Below are 18,931 nucleotides of genomic sequence, written 5' to 3' on the forward strand. Positions count from 1 at the left end.
AGAAGGGAGGGGGTCTGGTTTTTTTGCACAGCAGCAAGTGAGTGGTAAGCAAGAACGTTCCATTTTATTGGCAGGTGCCATCTATTAGCAAAAACTGAACTTCAGCCCTATATTTTGTGTTTGTCTACTATACCACTGTTGTGTGGTTTGGCTTTAACTGCAAGCAATGGCCTCACTGACTAACCAAGTCAAAGTTCATCTGTACTGGAGATCAGAAATTTACAAAGATCAGACTTGCTTGAAATACCTGCATTTGATCATTTACTCCAGACTGCTTGATCCAAGCGAAGGGCCAATAGCAAGGAGTGAAGCAACAGAGGGCCAACTAAGCAAAAGTCAGAAATGTTTCTTTGGATCTAGGAACCAGCCCAAAAATTCAGCAGCCAGACTTATTTGTAACAAATACAATATTTCCACTGTAAGCCACCTTCAGCACCTTTCTGAACAGACCTGAAGCATTAGCCAGTGCCAGCTTTATAAGTTCTATGAGTTTCTTTTCCTGTCTAAGGTTCTGAATTCATACCACTCATTAAAGAGAAGTTGTTCATCATCAGTGTTTGGTGGCAAAGGTTGTTCTTGGAAATGTTGAGCCAGTGTTCTTTCAGCAACACCATAATTTTCAAGATTACCCACTGGACAATTTTAGTTTAACTAAACAACAAAGTATTCTGTCCCGCTGACCCATTAACCAGCAGGAAATTATAATTCCCAGCAAAGAAGAACTGAGCAAATATTAGCTCAGATACAAGGGATGGGAAACAGAAGTTCCAGGTAGCTACACTGGTCCAGAGAAAAATCCAAAAACAAAATATATTTTTCCCCATGTATGATCCATCATACCAGAGAATAATAATTGGAGAAATGTTTTTCTTGTTTAGAGGCAAGCAGGTACCAAAATGGTGTGGCAGGATCTCCCCCAACCATCAATCCTACAGTGGTATAACCCTTTGTTCAAATCCACGCAATGCAACTTGCCCTTAAACATTAAAACTAAAAACAGACAGACTGATAAAAATTCTCTAAAGAACAGGAAGGCTGCCAGACATTGTAAAAAACACAACAACACTGCTTCAGAGAGATGCCGTTCATGCCTGCCAAAGACAAAGAACATTTTTATCTCACACCAAAGCCCACCTCAGCTACCTTTTCACATGCTCAATGCATGTGAGACAATAAACTGAAGGAGTGAGCCTTGACTCACAAAAGCTCGTTTTGGAATAATGTTAGTCTTTAAGGTACCATTTGACTTGTTTTATTTTGCCACAACAGACTAACATGGTTACCTCTCTGCAATCCTACACAGAATAAGAGGAAACACCAGTAGGACTTGCTTCTGGATAAATATTGTTTGATCAAATTGAAGCTCCCTGGCAACGGGATTTGGAAAAATATTTTTAGCAGAAATCAGTAGCAAATCAGATTTAAGTGATTTTTAAAAGAACAACTCTAATCAATCGCTAGATAGCAACCCCAGTTTTGGCAGCATACAGTTAGCAAAATCAAGAACCGGGTTATTTTCCAAGTAATCAATCAGCATTTACTTTAAAACAAATGGGCAACTAAAACTAAAGCCTTTCCTAAACTTTAAATGCTACAGCAAATAAATTACTCTAACAGCCCATTCCTAAGCCCCAGGGCCGAAAGTCCATAGGAGGTGCACAAGTGGCCACGCCAGCGTCCATGCCACTTGCGCCAGCACCCGTGCCACTTGCGCCGCCAGGACTGGCATGGACCCTGGCGTTGGGGCACTCACGTTGGCCTCTGGACTGGTGCGGCAGCATGGCGTCCCAATGACGCAAGTGCTCACGCCGTCATCCCAGGGGGTATTCCGGGGCAGAACTGCCGGTAGACAGCTTCCTAGCCCCTTCCAGCCTGGGAACGGCCCCCTCTGCCTCAGCAGTGCTGCACCAGGTTTTTGCTGGTGCAGCATTGTTTTAGTCTATGAGGCTTTCCCCAGCTATTTTTTTTGCGTTAAATTTTTTTTGCATTAAATTTACATCAAATCGATTTAAAGCACTAGTCAGTAAGACCTGATTTAAATCATGGTTTTCTACATGAAGACTCGTTCTTGCTGGTATAATCTTAATATAATCTTAATATTTACAACCAGATAAAGGTTTCATTTCTAGAAAAATAACTTCAAATTAGTTTTACACTTATATAAAAAAATAATGATTTGGTTATACTATTAGAAATACATAGATAATTATGAAATTATTGCAAGGTGAACTATCTCCAGTTTCATTTGGGCCACCACGCCTTGCATTTCTTTGTTGCAGTGTTTGCATTTTGCATGCATGCCTACCTTACCCATAGGCAGAGGAACTTCATTAAAATATTCCCAAACTAGATCTCTTTTACGGCCTGCTGCCATTATAGATTTTCTCCTCCAGGGAGAGGATAATATGATAAACCTCAGGCTATGCACACAAAGACTTGTAGAGTATTCTGCTCAAAAGGTTTCACTGCTTTCAAGGCTCAAGAGACCTCTGAGAATGGAAATGAGACAATGACATAGGACCCTAAACATGGCAGAAGCCTTGAGAATGAGATGTGGTGGAAAAAGTAAGGAGCTCTAGTTTGGTGTACAGAGTGAAGAACTTTGAAAGTGAGAATTCTAGGTCAGTCCAACAGAGATCTTGAACAGACTAAAATCAGAGTTTGATAGACCCCAGAATCACACTCCAAATTTACGTGCAGCCCATGCCATTGAAAATTTGATGCTCTGGCTCCATTATACAGATGACACGATCACAAAAAAGTCAGCAGAGCTTGCAGACTATTTCAATGGAAAATAAATAGCAGCCACAAACACTGGAGTGCTTACATGGAAGGCAAACAGGGAGCAGATTAGATGAAGACGTTACGTGCATCATTAAAGAAGCTTATATCTCTGGCCATGTTTGCAATTTCTACCCTGCTTCCCAGCTTACAAACAAATCACCATATTATATTAAAAGCCCTATCACATTAAAAGAGAAACAATATACTAAAATCAGCAAACTTTGCTCTCACAAAAACCTTGGCAAATAGTGTTGTATAGAGGTTAGAGTGTCAGACTAGAATATGGAAGACCCAGGTTTGAATCTGCACTATGCCTTGTAAATTGCTGGGTGACCTTGGACCAGTCACACATTCTTAGCCTAACTTACCTCACAGGGTTGATGCAAGGAAAACAGAGGAGAGGGCTCCCATTGTGGGGGGAAACTAGTTGTTAACGGCTTAACACAAGCCAACACTAGAAAAAGATGTAGGTATTACACTAACTTGCATTGTTAAAAAATTCAAGACTACTCATTAAATGTGTATAACATATTACTTTGCACAAGATAAATGGTCTAAATTTTTTAATAAAAGATGGGTGTTTTACACTGAAATTATGTCAAGAATAGCAAACTGGCTTTCAGAAGTATCATTTGTATCAGGAGTTAAGCAGAATTCAGAAGCAGTGGAATGGAATCCTGCCAGACCACAACACCACAGCACTCAAAGACACAAAATGGGAAGATGCCAACCAATATAGAAATAACCAATTTTTAATTGTGATTCCGTGACGTAAGAAGTCTTGAATCGTTCGCCCAGGAAAAATATATTTCTAGAGTACCGTATATGCATTACTGTATTTTAAATAATTTCACATATAGTTAATACGATGTCACGTAGCTTACCTGATTACTAGGTCGCTGTTAATCTTTTTGTTTTCAGAACCTAATGGCTTCATCCATAAGAGAGTCCTAAAACACATACCCAGGCAGAGCAAAATCCTAAGGGGAGAGTAGTTGAGGTACGCTCGAGGATGGTATAACCACCTCGCCTCCTGAGCAGCTTGCAGGCCCAGCACAGCAAGCCTAAACTATAACCTCCCCCCAAGCTTCATGGAACTGCTGTATGGGGGCTATGCCACCATTTTTGCTGGCGTAACTTTGTGCTGGCAAAAGTCGGCGTTCCCGGGGTGAAAGGGCTTATGAATCCCTTCAGTGGAGGGGCGCTGCTGCCAAGGCTACCCCGGCACCCATGCCTCGCACTGCCGCCCCGCTCCCCAGCACTGGTGTAAGTGGCCCAGCGCAGAAATAAGCGGCCATGTGGACAGTGCAAGTGGCACTTACTCCAGCACAGGGGTCACGCTGCCTCCAAAGGCCTTTCACGCCCCCCCCCCTTTCAGGATTGCACTGTAAATGCCTTCAACCTTCTTTTCTCATATAAATAAAGTTTAATTCCACATGGCATAACTATTTTGACTTTGGGGATATCAAAATTAAGACTATTAGGACAGCTCACCTACAGTTTCAACCTTGTAAATTTGCAGAATTTTGTGGAAGAATAGCATGTGTACAACTGCGGCGATGCTTAGCTTACACTGATTAGAAACAGGAAATTGACAAGCCCAACCTTGTCAAATTAGAGAAAAATGTATGACTTGGAGGTGAAACGTAACAAAAAGCATGATCATAGCAAGGCCAAATACCAATATCTTTGTTACACATTCATTTAACTACATAATTGTACATATGTTTAGGACAAATTCAAACATGTTTCTGTTATGACACAAACTTTTAATGGGATCCACTGAGTGTTACCGTCTACCTGAAGTTAAAAAACCATGACAATATTACACTTTCAGCTTTTGACAGCATTTTTTAAATGGACCTTTTACAACAATCCTTGAACTAGTCTCAACAACCACAAAGTCAATGGTCTCAGGCAGGCTTTGAAAAATTTTATTTGAAAACTCATTTTTCCGCCTTCATAGTTTGGTGTCTTAATGACGAAATTTTCTAATTATTGCTACCAAATTAAAATTAAATAATTTATTAAATAAATTTTTAAATTAAAGATATGCAATACATAAATATGGGATAATCCTGGTTGTCATCAGCATGACAAAAGCTAACCTCTAACCCTAAACCAAACTCTTTAAGCTATACTCAGGCCTCTTAAGGAAGGAAAACAGTAGCATTAAGGGAAAATCTTTTAGATTCCTAAAGTTATTTTTAGATTTCTCCATAGCAATCACAGCAACTAAAACTGACTAAACTGGAAGTTCATCCTTTGAAAGCTCTTCATCGTTCATGAACTTGTGAGTTTAAAAGGTGTCTAGGAAATACACCGACCCTGACCTGGATGGCCCAGGCTAGCCTGATCTCGTCAGATCTCAGAAGCTAAGCAGGGTCAGCCCTGGTTAGTATTTGGATGGGAGACCACCAAGGAATACCAGGGTTGCTGTCCAGAGGAAGGCACTGGCAAACTACCTCTGTTAGTCTCTTGCCATGAAAACCCCAAAAAGGGGTTGCCATAAGTCGGCTGCGACTTGAAGGCACTTTACACACACACACAGGAAATACACCACAGCAAAGAGGAAAAAAAAATCAGATTTGCATATAACAGCTAACCAAAAATTCTCATACAAACAAAATACAACTTTGGTCTGCATTTTCATAGTCCAGTTGCTTTAAACACCAGAATTTCAAGCCTACAGCACTCATTAGGCAATACCTCAGAAAATCCCAAAAGACCAAGAGACTAGTGCCTATCCATGCATCCCATATACACCATCCACAATATTTTCCTGAAAGACAATCTAGGCATGGAGGATTTTCTTGTCACAAAGATATTACAAGGCACATGTTTCAGTAGAAAAGAGCAAAAGTTCAATAGCACCTTAAAGACTAACAAAATGTGTGACAGGGTGTGAGTTTTCATGAGTCACAGCTCACTTCTTCAGATATCAAGGCACATGTCTGTTTATTTTATTTAATTAAAACGTTTATTAGCTGCCTTTTCCCCTTGAGGAACTCAACACAGCTTACAATATAAAAACATCATAAAAGCAACTATTATAAAACCCATTAAAGTCAAGTTTAAAAACTCCAATTAGGGCTGCCAATAATAAAAGTAAACTAATCAAAATGCAGCTCCTAAATAAAGCTGCCTTCGACTGCCTTCTGGAGATTGACAATGAGGGGACCAGGCACACCTTCCCTAGGAAGGTTGTTCCATAATTGTGGGGCAGCTACGGAAAAGGTTCTCTCACATGTACCCACCAAATAAGCATCTTTAATTGATGGGACAGTCAGGAGGCATCTCGCCGTGATCTTAACTCCCAGTCAGGAACATATGGGAGAAGACAGTCCTGCAAATATCGCACTTGCAAACCATGCAGAGCTTTAAAGGACAAAACCAAAACCTTATATTGAGTTCGGAATGGATCCAGCTTAGCAGTTGACCAGAAGAAGAGTTGGTTTTTAGACCCCCAATTTGCTCTACCTTTAAGAAGTCTCAAACCGGCTTACAATCGTCTTCCCTTCCTCTTTCCACAACAGAAACCTATTGAGGTAGGTGAGGTTGAGAGAGTTAAGAGAGAACTATGACTAGCCCAAGGTCACCCAGCAGGCTTCATGTGTAGGAGTGGAGAAACAAACCCAGTTCACCAGATTTGAATCTGCCACTCTTAACCACTACACCACACTGGTTCAGCTGTAGAGCGTAGTAGTGGCACTCAAGACTAAAACATTGTACAGGATTATAAAGCAGTTGGAATCACAGAAAAAGAAGAGGATATGTGTACTAATGTGGATTTAAGGGGTGATGGATATATCCAACAAACTAAGGAAACTACAGCCTACAGACTCTTGATTGACAATTTAGGGTCACTTGCCTAGATTATGCCAAAATTGGTTAGTGCAATTGGAAAGTAATTTGCAGTGCAATCCTAAAAGCACCTTCCAGGGAGTAAGCCCCACAGAGCAGACCGGAGTAGGAGTCTGTGTAGACCTACTTAGGATCGCCCTATAAAATCTGCTTCCTATAAAGTTGGACCTCCAGCTCATACTTAAAGCACTCTTCAGATTTTCCTAAAATTAAATGGGTTTCTCTCAGTCTGATATACATTCCCCTCATTTAACGGATGAGCAACTTCCCACCTTTATATACCAATGAACTAAAACAAAAAAAGACTAAATTTCTAGAGATTCGCTTTATCTGGAGAAGCAGCATTTTCCAAAGTGCATGAACAAAGGGACTAGCAAAATCCTTCCAGTTCCTGGAAAGCTCAATTACATCACGAAAATGTCCTTGTTTCTCTTTTATTATCTGCTTTCAGAAACTATACTGAAATTCATGGGGAAAAATAAAATTCTCAAATGTTTATTAGGACTTAATCTTGTGCAACATCCTTTGCTGCATCAACAGTACATGACACACTTGGTATGTTTGGAATCTAGTTTGAAGCTATCATGATATGTTAATGGCATGCAAAGGACATAGGATTATTATGGTAATAGCTTTAGGACTAATGTTTTGAAATATTTAGTGAGTAAATGACAGTAGTTAAGAGAGGATATCAAATGTGGTTGAAATAAAAGATCAAAGCTTCCAGCATACTGAAGTTGTATCCCATTTTTATATTTTAGATGAAGTATGGATAGCCAAACATCAATATTTCATACTAAACAAAGGGATAGTTTCTAATACTGAATGTCCTATAAAAACCTCTGGCATTGTGTCATATTGGACCTGTTCCTGTGCACGTGACATAACCAGGATGCCCATGGCTTGCTTTCCTCACATTATATGGATCATCTGTTAGGATATGGATTGGCCTGTTTTACCTTCAAGGACCAGAACTCAGTTATGTTCAGACTCTTACACAGGCCTGAAATGCTGTAAGATTTAAAAACTGTTTTAACTGCTGCACTGCAAGACATTTTCACACTAACCTTAGCAACTTATTTGTTTCCACTGACATTTAACCCTATGTGGGGAAAATACTGATTTTAAAACTATTCATTTTTTAAATGACATCCCACCTTTCAATAATAGGATGACGTGATGGACATGCAAACTGCCAATTTTCAAGAGACAAATGAAGACACAGCCTAATAAATATCTAATCTACCCACCCCAAAGGATCACAACAGGGAACAAAAATGTCATCACAACAGAAAATAGCTTCAGTTAGGCTTCAATTATATCTACAGTTTCCTACAAGTAATAGAATGTCATTCAGTCAAAGTAAAATATTTTGAAGTTCCACTGAAGCATTTTTTTAACTTTACTACTGAAATTCCCTGGGAGGTAAAATAACTTTTCTTTGTCTAGATCACACAAATAGTCTTTAGTTAACACATAACATATTTTAAAAAGCAATTTCACCAACGTTCATGATTTCAAGGCTAAAGAAAGATTACAAGGAAACTGCAGAACTACCATAGCTGATGATTTGCCATAACCCCGAGACAAATCTGACAAAAGAATTTGATCTTAGAATCATGAGTACGTTTTTTTGTTTTCTTAGGCCATTTCCCCCCACAATTCTTATTAAACTTTGAGCAGAAGACTTTATACACAGCGTTTAAACTGTTATTATACTAGTGCCTTTGTCACAAATTACACTTTTCCTGTTGTGTAGAGCCAAAGGAAAAACATCTTAATGCCAAACATGGACTATGGCCTGAAAAGCCTAATTAGCTACATATACAAAGCATGACTGGCACATCAGTACTCAGAAACCATAACCAATTATCCTTAAGTGGCACGGCACAGCAGTAACATAACGCCAAGTTTATGCTTGAATATGAAAAACCCAAAGGTATTTTTTTCTGTAATACACAGAAGGAAAGTAGCTCTGGAGTTTAGAAATATCTGACAGATATCAACTTGTTTGTTTTTACATATACCTGTAGGTGGTATCTTTCTAAAGCTAAGCTTTCAACTCTTTTTGCTCGGATTTCAAAACATGTCTAGATAGACCACTGCTGGGTTTTCCTAATCTGAGATATCCAATATTGGTTTAAGAACAGCCTACCATAGGCAGTAGGATTGTCCTTGAAAAGAAGTGCTAAGAACAATTATTGTCTGCAGCTTTTTACACTGCATAAATCGGCAAGCCTTACAAAACTGTCCAATGGCATTAATTGTTCCATTAGAACCAAATAGTTAAAAAGGAGGAATGGGAAAAGCAGGAAGGTGGTAAGACTTCAACTGGTTTCAGGTAAGTAACTGCAGATTTAAAAGTTAGTACTGATTTCATTTTAAATAATATATATTTTGCCCATATTAGAGCCTAAAGCATTTTATAACATTACACAGCAGAAGAGATGAATTCATTCCAATAACGTTCTTCTTACAGATCTATTCTGCTCACAAAGTTCTCCCACACTGTACTCCTGAAAACAAAGCCAACCGTGGACTTACCATATCAGACGGGACACTGCTGGACATCTTGAAATCACCCTGACGGTTTCAAATACAGAGAAAAAGAATTTTTTTTTTTTATAAGCCAGCCAAGAGCATACAGCCAAGAGATCTTCCAACCAACCAGTCTTCGGCGTCTGTTCAAGTTCTGAGTTGTTGTTTTGTTTGTCCCCACAATAAAAGTAGCTGACCCGCAGCAAGGAAAACTGTTGGGGCCGGGGAGGAAAAACCCAGGAGGAACCGGCGTCAATTGGCTCGATCAGCAAAGGAACCACCAGGGAGACCAGAGATGGCAGCAGACCCGTCAGCAGCACCAACACCACCAGGTAGACCAGGCAGAAGTACACAAGGGCATGAGTGGTGCGGCGGCTTCTGCCCCCGCCGCTCTGCCGCTCTTCCTCTCCAGCCCAGGCCAATAATGAATGGCCAGGATGATTCAGAGGATAGTTCTGCGTCCGAGTCACCTCATTTAAAGACGCGCGACAGGCAGACCAAAGCAAAGCGACCTCCTGCCTGCCTGCCTTCCTCCTCCGGATCTGGACCCGAAGTGGTCGGGCTTTTCTCCTCCTCCTTTCCCCCCCCCCTCAATCCTCCCGAAGTAAAAGTGAGATAAGGAGCTTGGAAGAGGCCGGGGCTGCGCTTCTCGTCCTCTTCCGGGCCCTTCTTTAGAGGCTTTGCGACGTTGAGTCCCCCATTCCCAAAAAAGACAGGGGGGGGGGGGAGGGAGAGAACCGGGAAAGAAAGGGGGGTGCAAAACAATTAACACCCTCCCCCCTCAAACTGCAGCAGCAGCAGCTCAAGGGGGGGATTTAAACCGCAGTCGCCTCTCGGGGTAGCAGCAGCGGCCGCTTCTTCGCCTCAGCTCGCTGCTCTCATCGCCGCCGCCCTTCCTCCGCCTCCTCCTCCTCCTCTTCCCGGGGGCTCCCTCAGAAGACGGTTGGCGGAACCCCCCCTCCCCCGTCCCCACAACTGACACGACGGAGCCGCTCAGCCCCCGGAGCGGAAAAGTAGGCGAGGAGGGAAGGGGTGGGGGGGAGAGAGAGGGAGCCCTTTCCTCAGAGCCGGCCGCTCTCGGGGACGCCTCGCCCGCCGCCGCCACTACCGCAGCCGCCTCTTGTCATCTTCCTTTCCAACCAACATGGCGTCTGCGCCGAGCTGAGAAAAGGGGACACGGCAGGGGGAAGACGGACCCAACACCCCCGCCCCCCCTTCCCTTTAGCTCCGCCTCCCGTTCGCTTCCTCCCCCCCGACGCGTAAAGAGCGGCTCCCGCCCACGCGTCGCCGCGCGGCATCATGGGAGTTGCAGTTCCGCCGCGTACAGAGCGGCTCACGCGTCGCCGCGCGGCATCATGGGAGTTGCAGTTCCGAGGCGGCGAGCCTCGCGGGAAAGGCGACGCGGCGGCGGCGGCCTTTGCCTTGCGGCCGCTGCGGTTGTTAGGGGACCGCCTTCGGCAGCTGTTGCTACGGATGGGAAACTCCCCGCTGCTGCAAGGAAGGCGACTGCACGCCCTGACAAGGAGATAAGGGAATTGCTGACTTGCGCAACAGAGCGACACAGGGCTTGCCCTTTCTCTTGTACCCTTCAGCCCCGTATGCCAGCAGCCCCATGTGTCTCCCACTTGGAAAAACTACTGCGTTCTAATTGGTGGGCAAGACCAATGAACACATGAAGCTGCCTTATACTGAACCAGACCCTTGGTCCATCAAAGTCAGTATTGTCTACTCAGACTGGCAGCGGCACTCCAGGGTCTCAGGCTGAGGTCTTTCCCATCACTTACTTGCCTGGTTCCTTTAACTGGAGATGCCGGGGATTGAACCTGGGACCTTCTGCATGCCAAGCACTGATTAAAGACCAGGAAAAGAGGAAGACCCAACAAGAGGTGTGAAGGGAAGGCACCCCGAAAGTGCCTTGGGGAAAGCACGCACGGTGCTTTGAGGGAAGACGCTTACAGTGTCTTGAGTTCCAGAGATCAATCTGAATTGCCCCAGTGATTTCTCAGTTTTATTAAGGAATGTTACAGTGGATAGTAAAGGTCAGTCAGTGATCACACAATGGAACTTAGGCAAGGCATACCACAATTAATGAGATCAAAAGGAAAGAAAGACAATGATACATTCTATCTTGAAACCAGCATCCTTTGAGCAAACTGGCTGTCTGTTACATAGAATGATTGGATTACCCGAAGCTTATCCCTTTAAGGTTACTGAGGTAAGGAGGTCACTATACAATCAGTGAACTTTGGCCAGTGAACTTATGACCAATATTTCAATATGGCAAGAATCAGGGTTCTGTGGAACCAATATTAAAATGGCAAGGGTATGCCCTGCTGCCAATTAATTAAGTTTCATAAATCTCTACAGAGGTGGATTGACTCAATAAAGGAAGCATCAGCCTTCAGTTTGCAAGATCTGAGCAAGGCTGTCAAAGTTAGGACATTTTGGAGGACTTTCGTTCATAGGGTCGCCATGAGTCGGAAGCGACTTGATGGCACTTAACACACACACAAGACCCCGTTTATACAAGGGGTGGCCGACAAAGCCAGGATGTTTGCATTTGAGTCAGAGACATAGAAGTAGATGGGTTATCTTCGTGTGTTTGTTTTCAGAAAGGTCATTGGGGGCATTAAAGCTTCTAGAAGTGATAATCTGTTGATGTGATGCTTTTCTTCATTCGGTTTGGAGCACCAAGGGTGCTTTTTATATCCTGTCTCCAGGGAAATTGTCATAAAATGTGCTTCATTTCCAAGTGTAAGAATGGGGGTTACCGCACTTGTATTCCCAGCAATGTATTAAGAGTTTGAAAATGTTATAAAACATACTGTTCGCACTTTCTATGTATTCCCACCGATATATTAAGTTTGAAAACATTATGAAAAATACTGTTCGCACTTTGTTTGGCCCCTTTAGCTGTGAAGACATCTTCCAACCATTTATAAGCCATGGTATCCAAAAACCCTTTTAAAGCGATAAGCTGATTACCAGGGAGGAGGGACATCATTTGTCTTTCAGAAATAAAGGAACATGTCCATGTTTCATAGATTTATAAATCCTGAGAGCCAGTGTGGTGTATTAGAGTGCAGGATCCAGAATCTGGGAGACCAAGGTTGGAATCCCCATTCTGCCATGGAAGCTTGCTAGGTGACCTTGGGCGAATCGTTATCTCTCAGCCTAACCACCTACAATCCTGTTGGGAGGATAAAGTGGAGAATGCTGTAAGCCATTTGGGTCCCCATTGGGGGGAGAAGTGGATATAGATGAAGTAAACATATTAATATTTCACGCTACGGTTTTCAGTTTTGATGGGAAAACTAAAAACCAGATATACCCAGATTTTCATGATTGTTATGTGGGGGCCTCTTAAATCTACCACCAAATTACAGCTCATATTTGCATCCACAAACTGTATGATGAACATCATGGATCCAGTGTTTGGTAGCACTACCATGTGCAAAAATATCGACTGGATGTGCTGGATCTACATGATTTTTACTTGGAATCCTGCCAAATTCACCATCCCAAACACACATGTATGCTGTTAGTCTGCAAACAAGCTTTTCTAATCTAGGCATTTGGCTGCCATCTTTAAAAATGGTCACCATGATGAACAAGTAGGGCTGCCAGGTGGAGCCTAAGGAGGGTGGAGCTTGGGGAGGGGAGGGACTTCAGTGCCATAGAGTCCAATTGCCAAAGCAGCCATTTTCTCCAGGTGAACAGATCTCTATCGGCTGGAAATCAGTTGTAATAGCAGGAGATCTCCAGCTAGTACCTGGAGGTTGGCAACCCTATGAACAAGATAAGTAAGCACTGGTATCTCAGTACAGATGAAGCCAGTTTGGATTTTTCAGTGACTAAACAGTTACTGCAATAAGCTCCTTTGTCTTTAGATGAGTAATAGCCCACTGTTTGGCAGCTCTAAGCCTTTAAATACAAAAACAATCATCAGCCAATTTTTTGGCAACGTATTTGTTTCAAGTGGAAAGTTTTATGGTGTTTTCTCTTACTTTAATAGTATTGAGCAAAATGACAAATGTTTATGGAACACGTTTAAGACAAGCTGTTCCAACTCAAATTTGAAGTCAACACTAACGTGGATATTCTTCTTCTATGTATTTTTCTTCTGTATCACTGTCATCTTCAGATGACTCCAGAGCAGTAGCTTTAATGGGCTCATTTGAATGTCTTGTTCAGTGTATAGAGGCTTAATCTGGGAAAACCTATCATAGGCTTACAGCACATCCTGCACAGGCATCTGCCCAGAGTTTGTGAGATCCAGGGTTTGTTGTGGATTTCTCCATTCATAGACCTGCAAGTGAGCTTGAAGGCAGCAGCACTGCTTGAAGGTGTCATGACCCAGCGAAAATGACGGTGTGTCATTTATGTGTATGATCAGTGGACAAACGGTTGCTTAAATGCTCACTGTAAAGTCTTCTAGTGAGCAGAGGTTATTAAACAGTTCTTCGGTGATCCCTTTATTTTTTCCACGTTATTGCATTGTCTCCAGGTATGAGATATACCAGATGTTTTTATTGTAAGATTTGCTTTATTGCTGTCACTTAGCTGAAGATACATCCCATTATGTCCAATGAATAAGTAAACCTCAAGAACAGCAAATATTACATATACCCTGTTAAATAAGAAAATCAGTTTGAATATGATGGAACTTCTGATTTGTTCTTGCTCATATACATATCTTGATCAGATGTGACTGATGTAGAAAACAACAACCTACTGATCAGAAGACTTCGTTTTTTTTCTGGTGTTCCCTCAATAACCCATCTTCCTGCCCTATATTTTAGTCACTGTTTTATGTGTTCTTATACACGTACTTTAGTTTTGCTCTTACATGTGTACTTTAGTTTTAGTTTTAATTGTTTTTATGATGTGTTTTTACAAAGCTTTGTTTTAACCATTGGCTGCATGGATGACCCTGATTGGGCTCAAAGGTGGCATACAAATCTCATCAATAAATAAAATCAATAAATATATTCTAAATAAAAATAACAGTGCAAGAATTATCCATTTGAGCTGCCTGAAAGTATGCCCTTGTGTCGCTAGGAGATTTCAATACAAAGCATGCATTATGTTTGCCAGATTTTAAATCGTAGCAGATGTGATTCGTTGTGAAGTACAGGTTGGTGCGGTAGAAGCAGGAATGCCGTTCGTTCAAGAGGAAACATTGCCATCTCCTTTTGTTAGAATGCTTGAAGGAGTGGAAGGATGCTCCAGTAGGCATTTGCTTGTCAAAAGCAGAGTAGACGTTAGGAATAAATCCAAATGACTTTGATGATGCTACTATTCATGGCGTTTTGTATTATTTTTCAACAGTTCTCCATCATAAACATCATTAGTGCCACTGAGGTAGGTCATGGTGAGAGAGTGGTTGGACCAAGGTCAACCAATGAGCTCCATAGCCATATTGATTATTTGAATCCATCTGTCCCCCAGTCCTAGTTCAGCGCTCTAACCACTATTCCATAAGATCCCGAACATCTTGAAGAAGAGTGTGAGGGGAAATTCTTATTTGGTGGGACTTTCTGTCTGCATTATTCCATCATCTGTTAATGCAGTACAATGTGATAGTGATGAGACTGAAGGGTGGCTTATGACCATTGATTTGACAGGTTTGTGGAATGCCCCGTGTGCTGTATCAGTTGCTCTGACACTGCAATTCTAAGGTGTCCGGGTTCAGGCAGGCAACTGGGGCAACAAACAGCGTAGTCCAAGGCACAGTCCAGGGTCAGCACACAAGTTCAAGCATCAAAACAGGAGGGTGAATCCAGAAAGCACAAGCCAGGTCACTGTCCAAAGGTCAGGGATAAATCTAAGCAGCAAAGACCAAATGCTATGCTGTCCAAAGGTCAAGCACACAGAGTTCTAAGGAGCAGAGCAACAGCAGATACACAAGGGTTGTGGACAAGTTGCTTCCACGCTGGTTCACTACACACGTGGTGTAGAGGTTAAGAGTGGTGGTTTGGAGCAGTGGGGTCTGATCTGGAGAACCGGGTTTGATTCCCCCTCTCCTCCATATGAGCGGCAGAGGCTAATCTCGTGGTCTGGATTTGTTTCCCTGCTCCTATACATGAAGTCATCTCGGTGACCTTGGACTAGTCACACACTCTTAGCCCCACCTACCTCACAGGTTGTCTGTTGTGGGGAGGGAGAGGGGAGGTGATTGTAAGCCGGTTTGATTCTTCCTTAAGTGGGAGAGAAAGTCAAATAAAAACCAACTCTTCTGCTGCTGCTCTGTCTCTTTTTATCAGGAGCAGGTGCAATTCCTCAACACTGGCTGAGTCATCCACAGACAGGTGCCGCTCAACCCTGGCTGAGCAGCCTCTGGGGCTGTTAGCCCTGATCCTGTGGTGACTCAAGCTCACAGGCAGAGAGGTTGGCTGGTGCTGGGTGCCAACCACGTGCTATGGTGTTGCTCCTGCGCCTCTCTCCAAGTCCACCTTCTCTGGCATTCCAAAGACTCTGGCGACCCTGGAGGTGAGGCTTGTGGCTGCAGATCTTCTGTTTCAGCCTCGGAACCTGGGCTGTGAGACTCAGGGCACGCCATGCCGACCTCATCCTGAGACTTCCCTTCTGCACCAGATGGAGTGTCTACCTTGTCTGGTGGGTCTTCCTGCACCCTCCAAGGGCTGGGTCTGGCTTCCTCCGTCTCTTCCTCATCCAAGGAAGCATTGGCAGGCAGAGCTACAACGTAAGCAGACTTACACCCGTCTATGTTCATTGACTTTAGTGGACTTTGAAAGATAAAAATTTGTCTAGGACTGCGCTGTAAGTACGTAGATGGCAGCCATGGATTGATGATGGTAAACCTACCCACTCACCCCTTTCTGTTCTTGAATGTTTAATTCATGATCATTTCTATAATCTGTTCAGAGGGAATAGACGGTTAACCCTTCCCAGTGAACAAAAATGAAAACATGGTAGTCACAGGCACCTTTTCATCTTCCTTCAATATTGTCATTTGTCAAGCAATGCAAGAACAAACACCTTAGTTGATATTTCCATAAGCTGCACTTAGCAGAAACATTCTATGGCAAATCAAGAGGTATCCTTCAAAATTTGTTCCACTCCTCAGGCAATGGTAATGTTAAAAGAGAATTTAAATGTGAGTGTTTCGAAAGAGAAAATACTTGGCTGTATCTCATTCACAAATGAGCACTTTCAAAAAGTAAACATATAAATTCCTGAAAAGCAGTTGAACAGATGTATTTGTTATGACTACGTTTTAAGCCCATTCCTGAAGGGGGGGGTGAAGCTCCTTAGGAGTTGGCGTGACCCCGCGCCAGTGTAGGTGCCACCTTGGAATAAGGAATAATGGAATAAGGTGGCACCTACGCTGGTGTGGGGGCAAACATGCCAGCACCCAGGTGCTGCTGGAGCACGCTGCCATTACACCCATGCTGGATGCATGCCGGTGTGGAGGGGCATTCCTGCGGGAGGAGCTTCCTCACCCCTTTTACTCCAGTAACTCCCCCTCACACTGTGGCGGTGCTGAGCCACCTTTTTTGATGGTGCAGCCCCATTGGAGGCAACAGGGGATCCCCCCCCCATTTTCTGTATTTTTAAGCCTTTTTCTACAGCAGCTAGGGAGCCTCTGAGAAAGCAGCGTTGGCTGTGCTGCTCCTGGCCACCGTGGATCTGACCCCTGTTAAGCTGTCAATTGCTTGAAGGGTCATCTGGTGGTACCTATGAACTAACATTCAGTAAAACTTGTAGTGCTGGTTTTTGGAGGCCCATTCCTCTCTTCTAATACTTACCTGGGAATGCTCTATGTATGCAACCTGCGCCCTCAACCCCCTACAGCACCAGCAGATTCTTGAAGACCACTACCTGCTTATCCCTTCCCTAGAGAAATGAGACATTTTTATGCAAAACAAACCAAGTACTCCTTTCACATGCTGCCATCTCTTCTCATCTTCACAAAGGGCTTCTTGGATATATCTGTGTACTGCTTGATCTGCAGCCAATTCAACTACTGACATTTTCTTCAGGTCAGTAGCTTTCTGCTGGCACCGACATACTGCACCTATCACAACTTCTTTGCCTCGAGGCTGCGCGTAACATTTAACATTTGTTAAAAAGCAGTTGGTAATCTTGTTGGTTTACATTGAAAGCACAAGAAGTGGGTGACCAAAGGAAATCCCCCCCTCACTGATTCCTGCTTCATTTCCTCTTGTTCACCTCTACTTCCTTCTTTTCCTCCTTGGCCACATAATTACCAGGATATTGACATGAGATTAGCAAACTGACCCCATTAAGATAAACTTTATTCTAGGCATCTTAAAAAATTATTTCCAGGCCATAAAAGTCCCTTAAAAATGCATGGACTTTATATAACTACACTTCATGTCCCCAGATAAAGAATCTCATTGGATTTATTATACTAGGCTTTCTCTCTGCTCAACTCCTCCCTCTTTCCCCCTCTCCTCCTGTAATTTTTTCTAAAAATGAGGGAAATGTTTTTCTTTCCACTGTATCTGAAGAAGTGAGCTCTGACTCCCAAAAGCTCCTACTGGAATAGATGTTGCTAGTTTTTAAGGTGCCACTGGATTTCTGTTTTGGTTTGGTCTATATGGGATCAGCCTGCCAATCAGTTTACTAGGACACAAACTAGAAATGGACATTAGAGTAGCCCCATTAATGCCACGATTTAAGGCTTCAGTGAACTTTCTGTGGATTCAGTTTCATTCTGTAATGGAAAGTTTAGAACAGCTTTTGTTCTGCTCTGATAAGTTTTCTTTTGGACTACACAAGAGACTTGCAGGTGTCTTTGTAATTACCTGTCCTTGAGGACTGGGACTAGTATGACGAAGTAATGTTGTACAGTATTACCAACCATCTGGGAGCCCATTAGGGCCTGTGAAATCACTGGAAGAAGGGGGAAAGTGGGAGGATTTTTATTATTTTCTTCTAAAGTGACTGTTTGGTGCCTCTGTAGGCCTTGGGTTTCAATCAGTCAGGAGCTAAAATATAATGGGTTGGATCCAACCAGATATTTAATTCAATCTTGCCTGCAATTTCCCTCAAGCATGGTGTAGTGGTTAAGAGTGGTGGACTCTGATCTGGAGAACCAGGTTTGATTCCCCACTCCCCCACATGAGCGGCAGATGCTAATCTGGTGAATTGGGTTCGTTTCCCCACTCCCACACATGAAGCCAGCTGCGTGACCTTGGGCTAGTCACAGCTCTCTTAGAGCTCTCTCAGCTTCACCTACCTTACAAGGTGTCTGTTGTGGGGAGGGGAAGGTGATTGTAAGCAGGTTTGATTTTTAAGTGGTAGAGAAAGTCAGCATATAAAAGCCTACTCTTCTTCTCCTCCTCCTCCTCCTCCTCCAATATGGCTTTACATACAGATCCCATGATCACCAGCACAGCAGGGGGGGTTGGGGGTCAAAGGGGGCTTGTACTTCCTTTTCCACCAGCTGGTTGGCTCTTTGAGAGTACATATCTGGATACAAATATTGCTGGACACTAAACATAAAACCACACACATGTTGGAACTGGAGCTATTTTTGCCATAGTTCTTCACACTCTTCCTGCACCTCTGACTGAATGAGAAGCATTTATAAATTTTGCTGTATAATTGACTGAAGAGGTCATCTGACACATGGATACCATTTTCTGTTGTTCAGAAAACTGTTTGCAACCATTAGACCACGGCCTGTATGCAATAAGACAATAGTTTAGTGTTCTCTTGGATATGGGAACACCACCATTTTCATTCCTTTACG

General features: G+C 43.0%; 1 protein-coding gene across 2 annotated transcripts in view; it reads right to left on the reverse strand.

Moving 5' to 3' along the window:
• The window catches only part of UBL3 (ubiquitin like 3), a 94,883-nt gene that overhangs the window by 56,970 nt on the left and 18,982 nt on the right, over window positions 1-18,931 (reverse strand). Inside the window, exon 2 of one of the 2 annotated variants that reach the window (XM_056858516.1) lies at window positions 9,193-9,223. In XM_056858516.1, the coding sequence (XP_056714494.1) occupies window positions 9,193-9,219 (27 nt within the window). In that variant the 5' untranslated portion in view covers window positions 9,220-9,223. Of the gene's footprint in view, window positions 1-9,192; window positions 9,261-18,931 lie in introns of those variants that run through there. The other variant, XM_056858517.1, reaches the window with a different exon arrangement.

Source organism: Euleptes europaea, chromosome 12, assembly GCF_029931775.1.
Source record: "Euleptes europaea isolate rEulEur1 chromosome 12, rEulEur1.hap1, whole genome shotgun sequence".
NCBI classification, from domain to species: Eukaryota; Metazoa; Chordata; class Lepidosauria; order Squamata; family Sphaerodactylidae; genus Euleptes; species Euleptes europaea.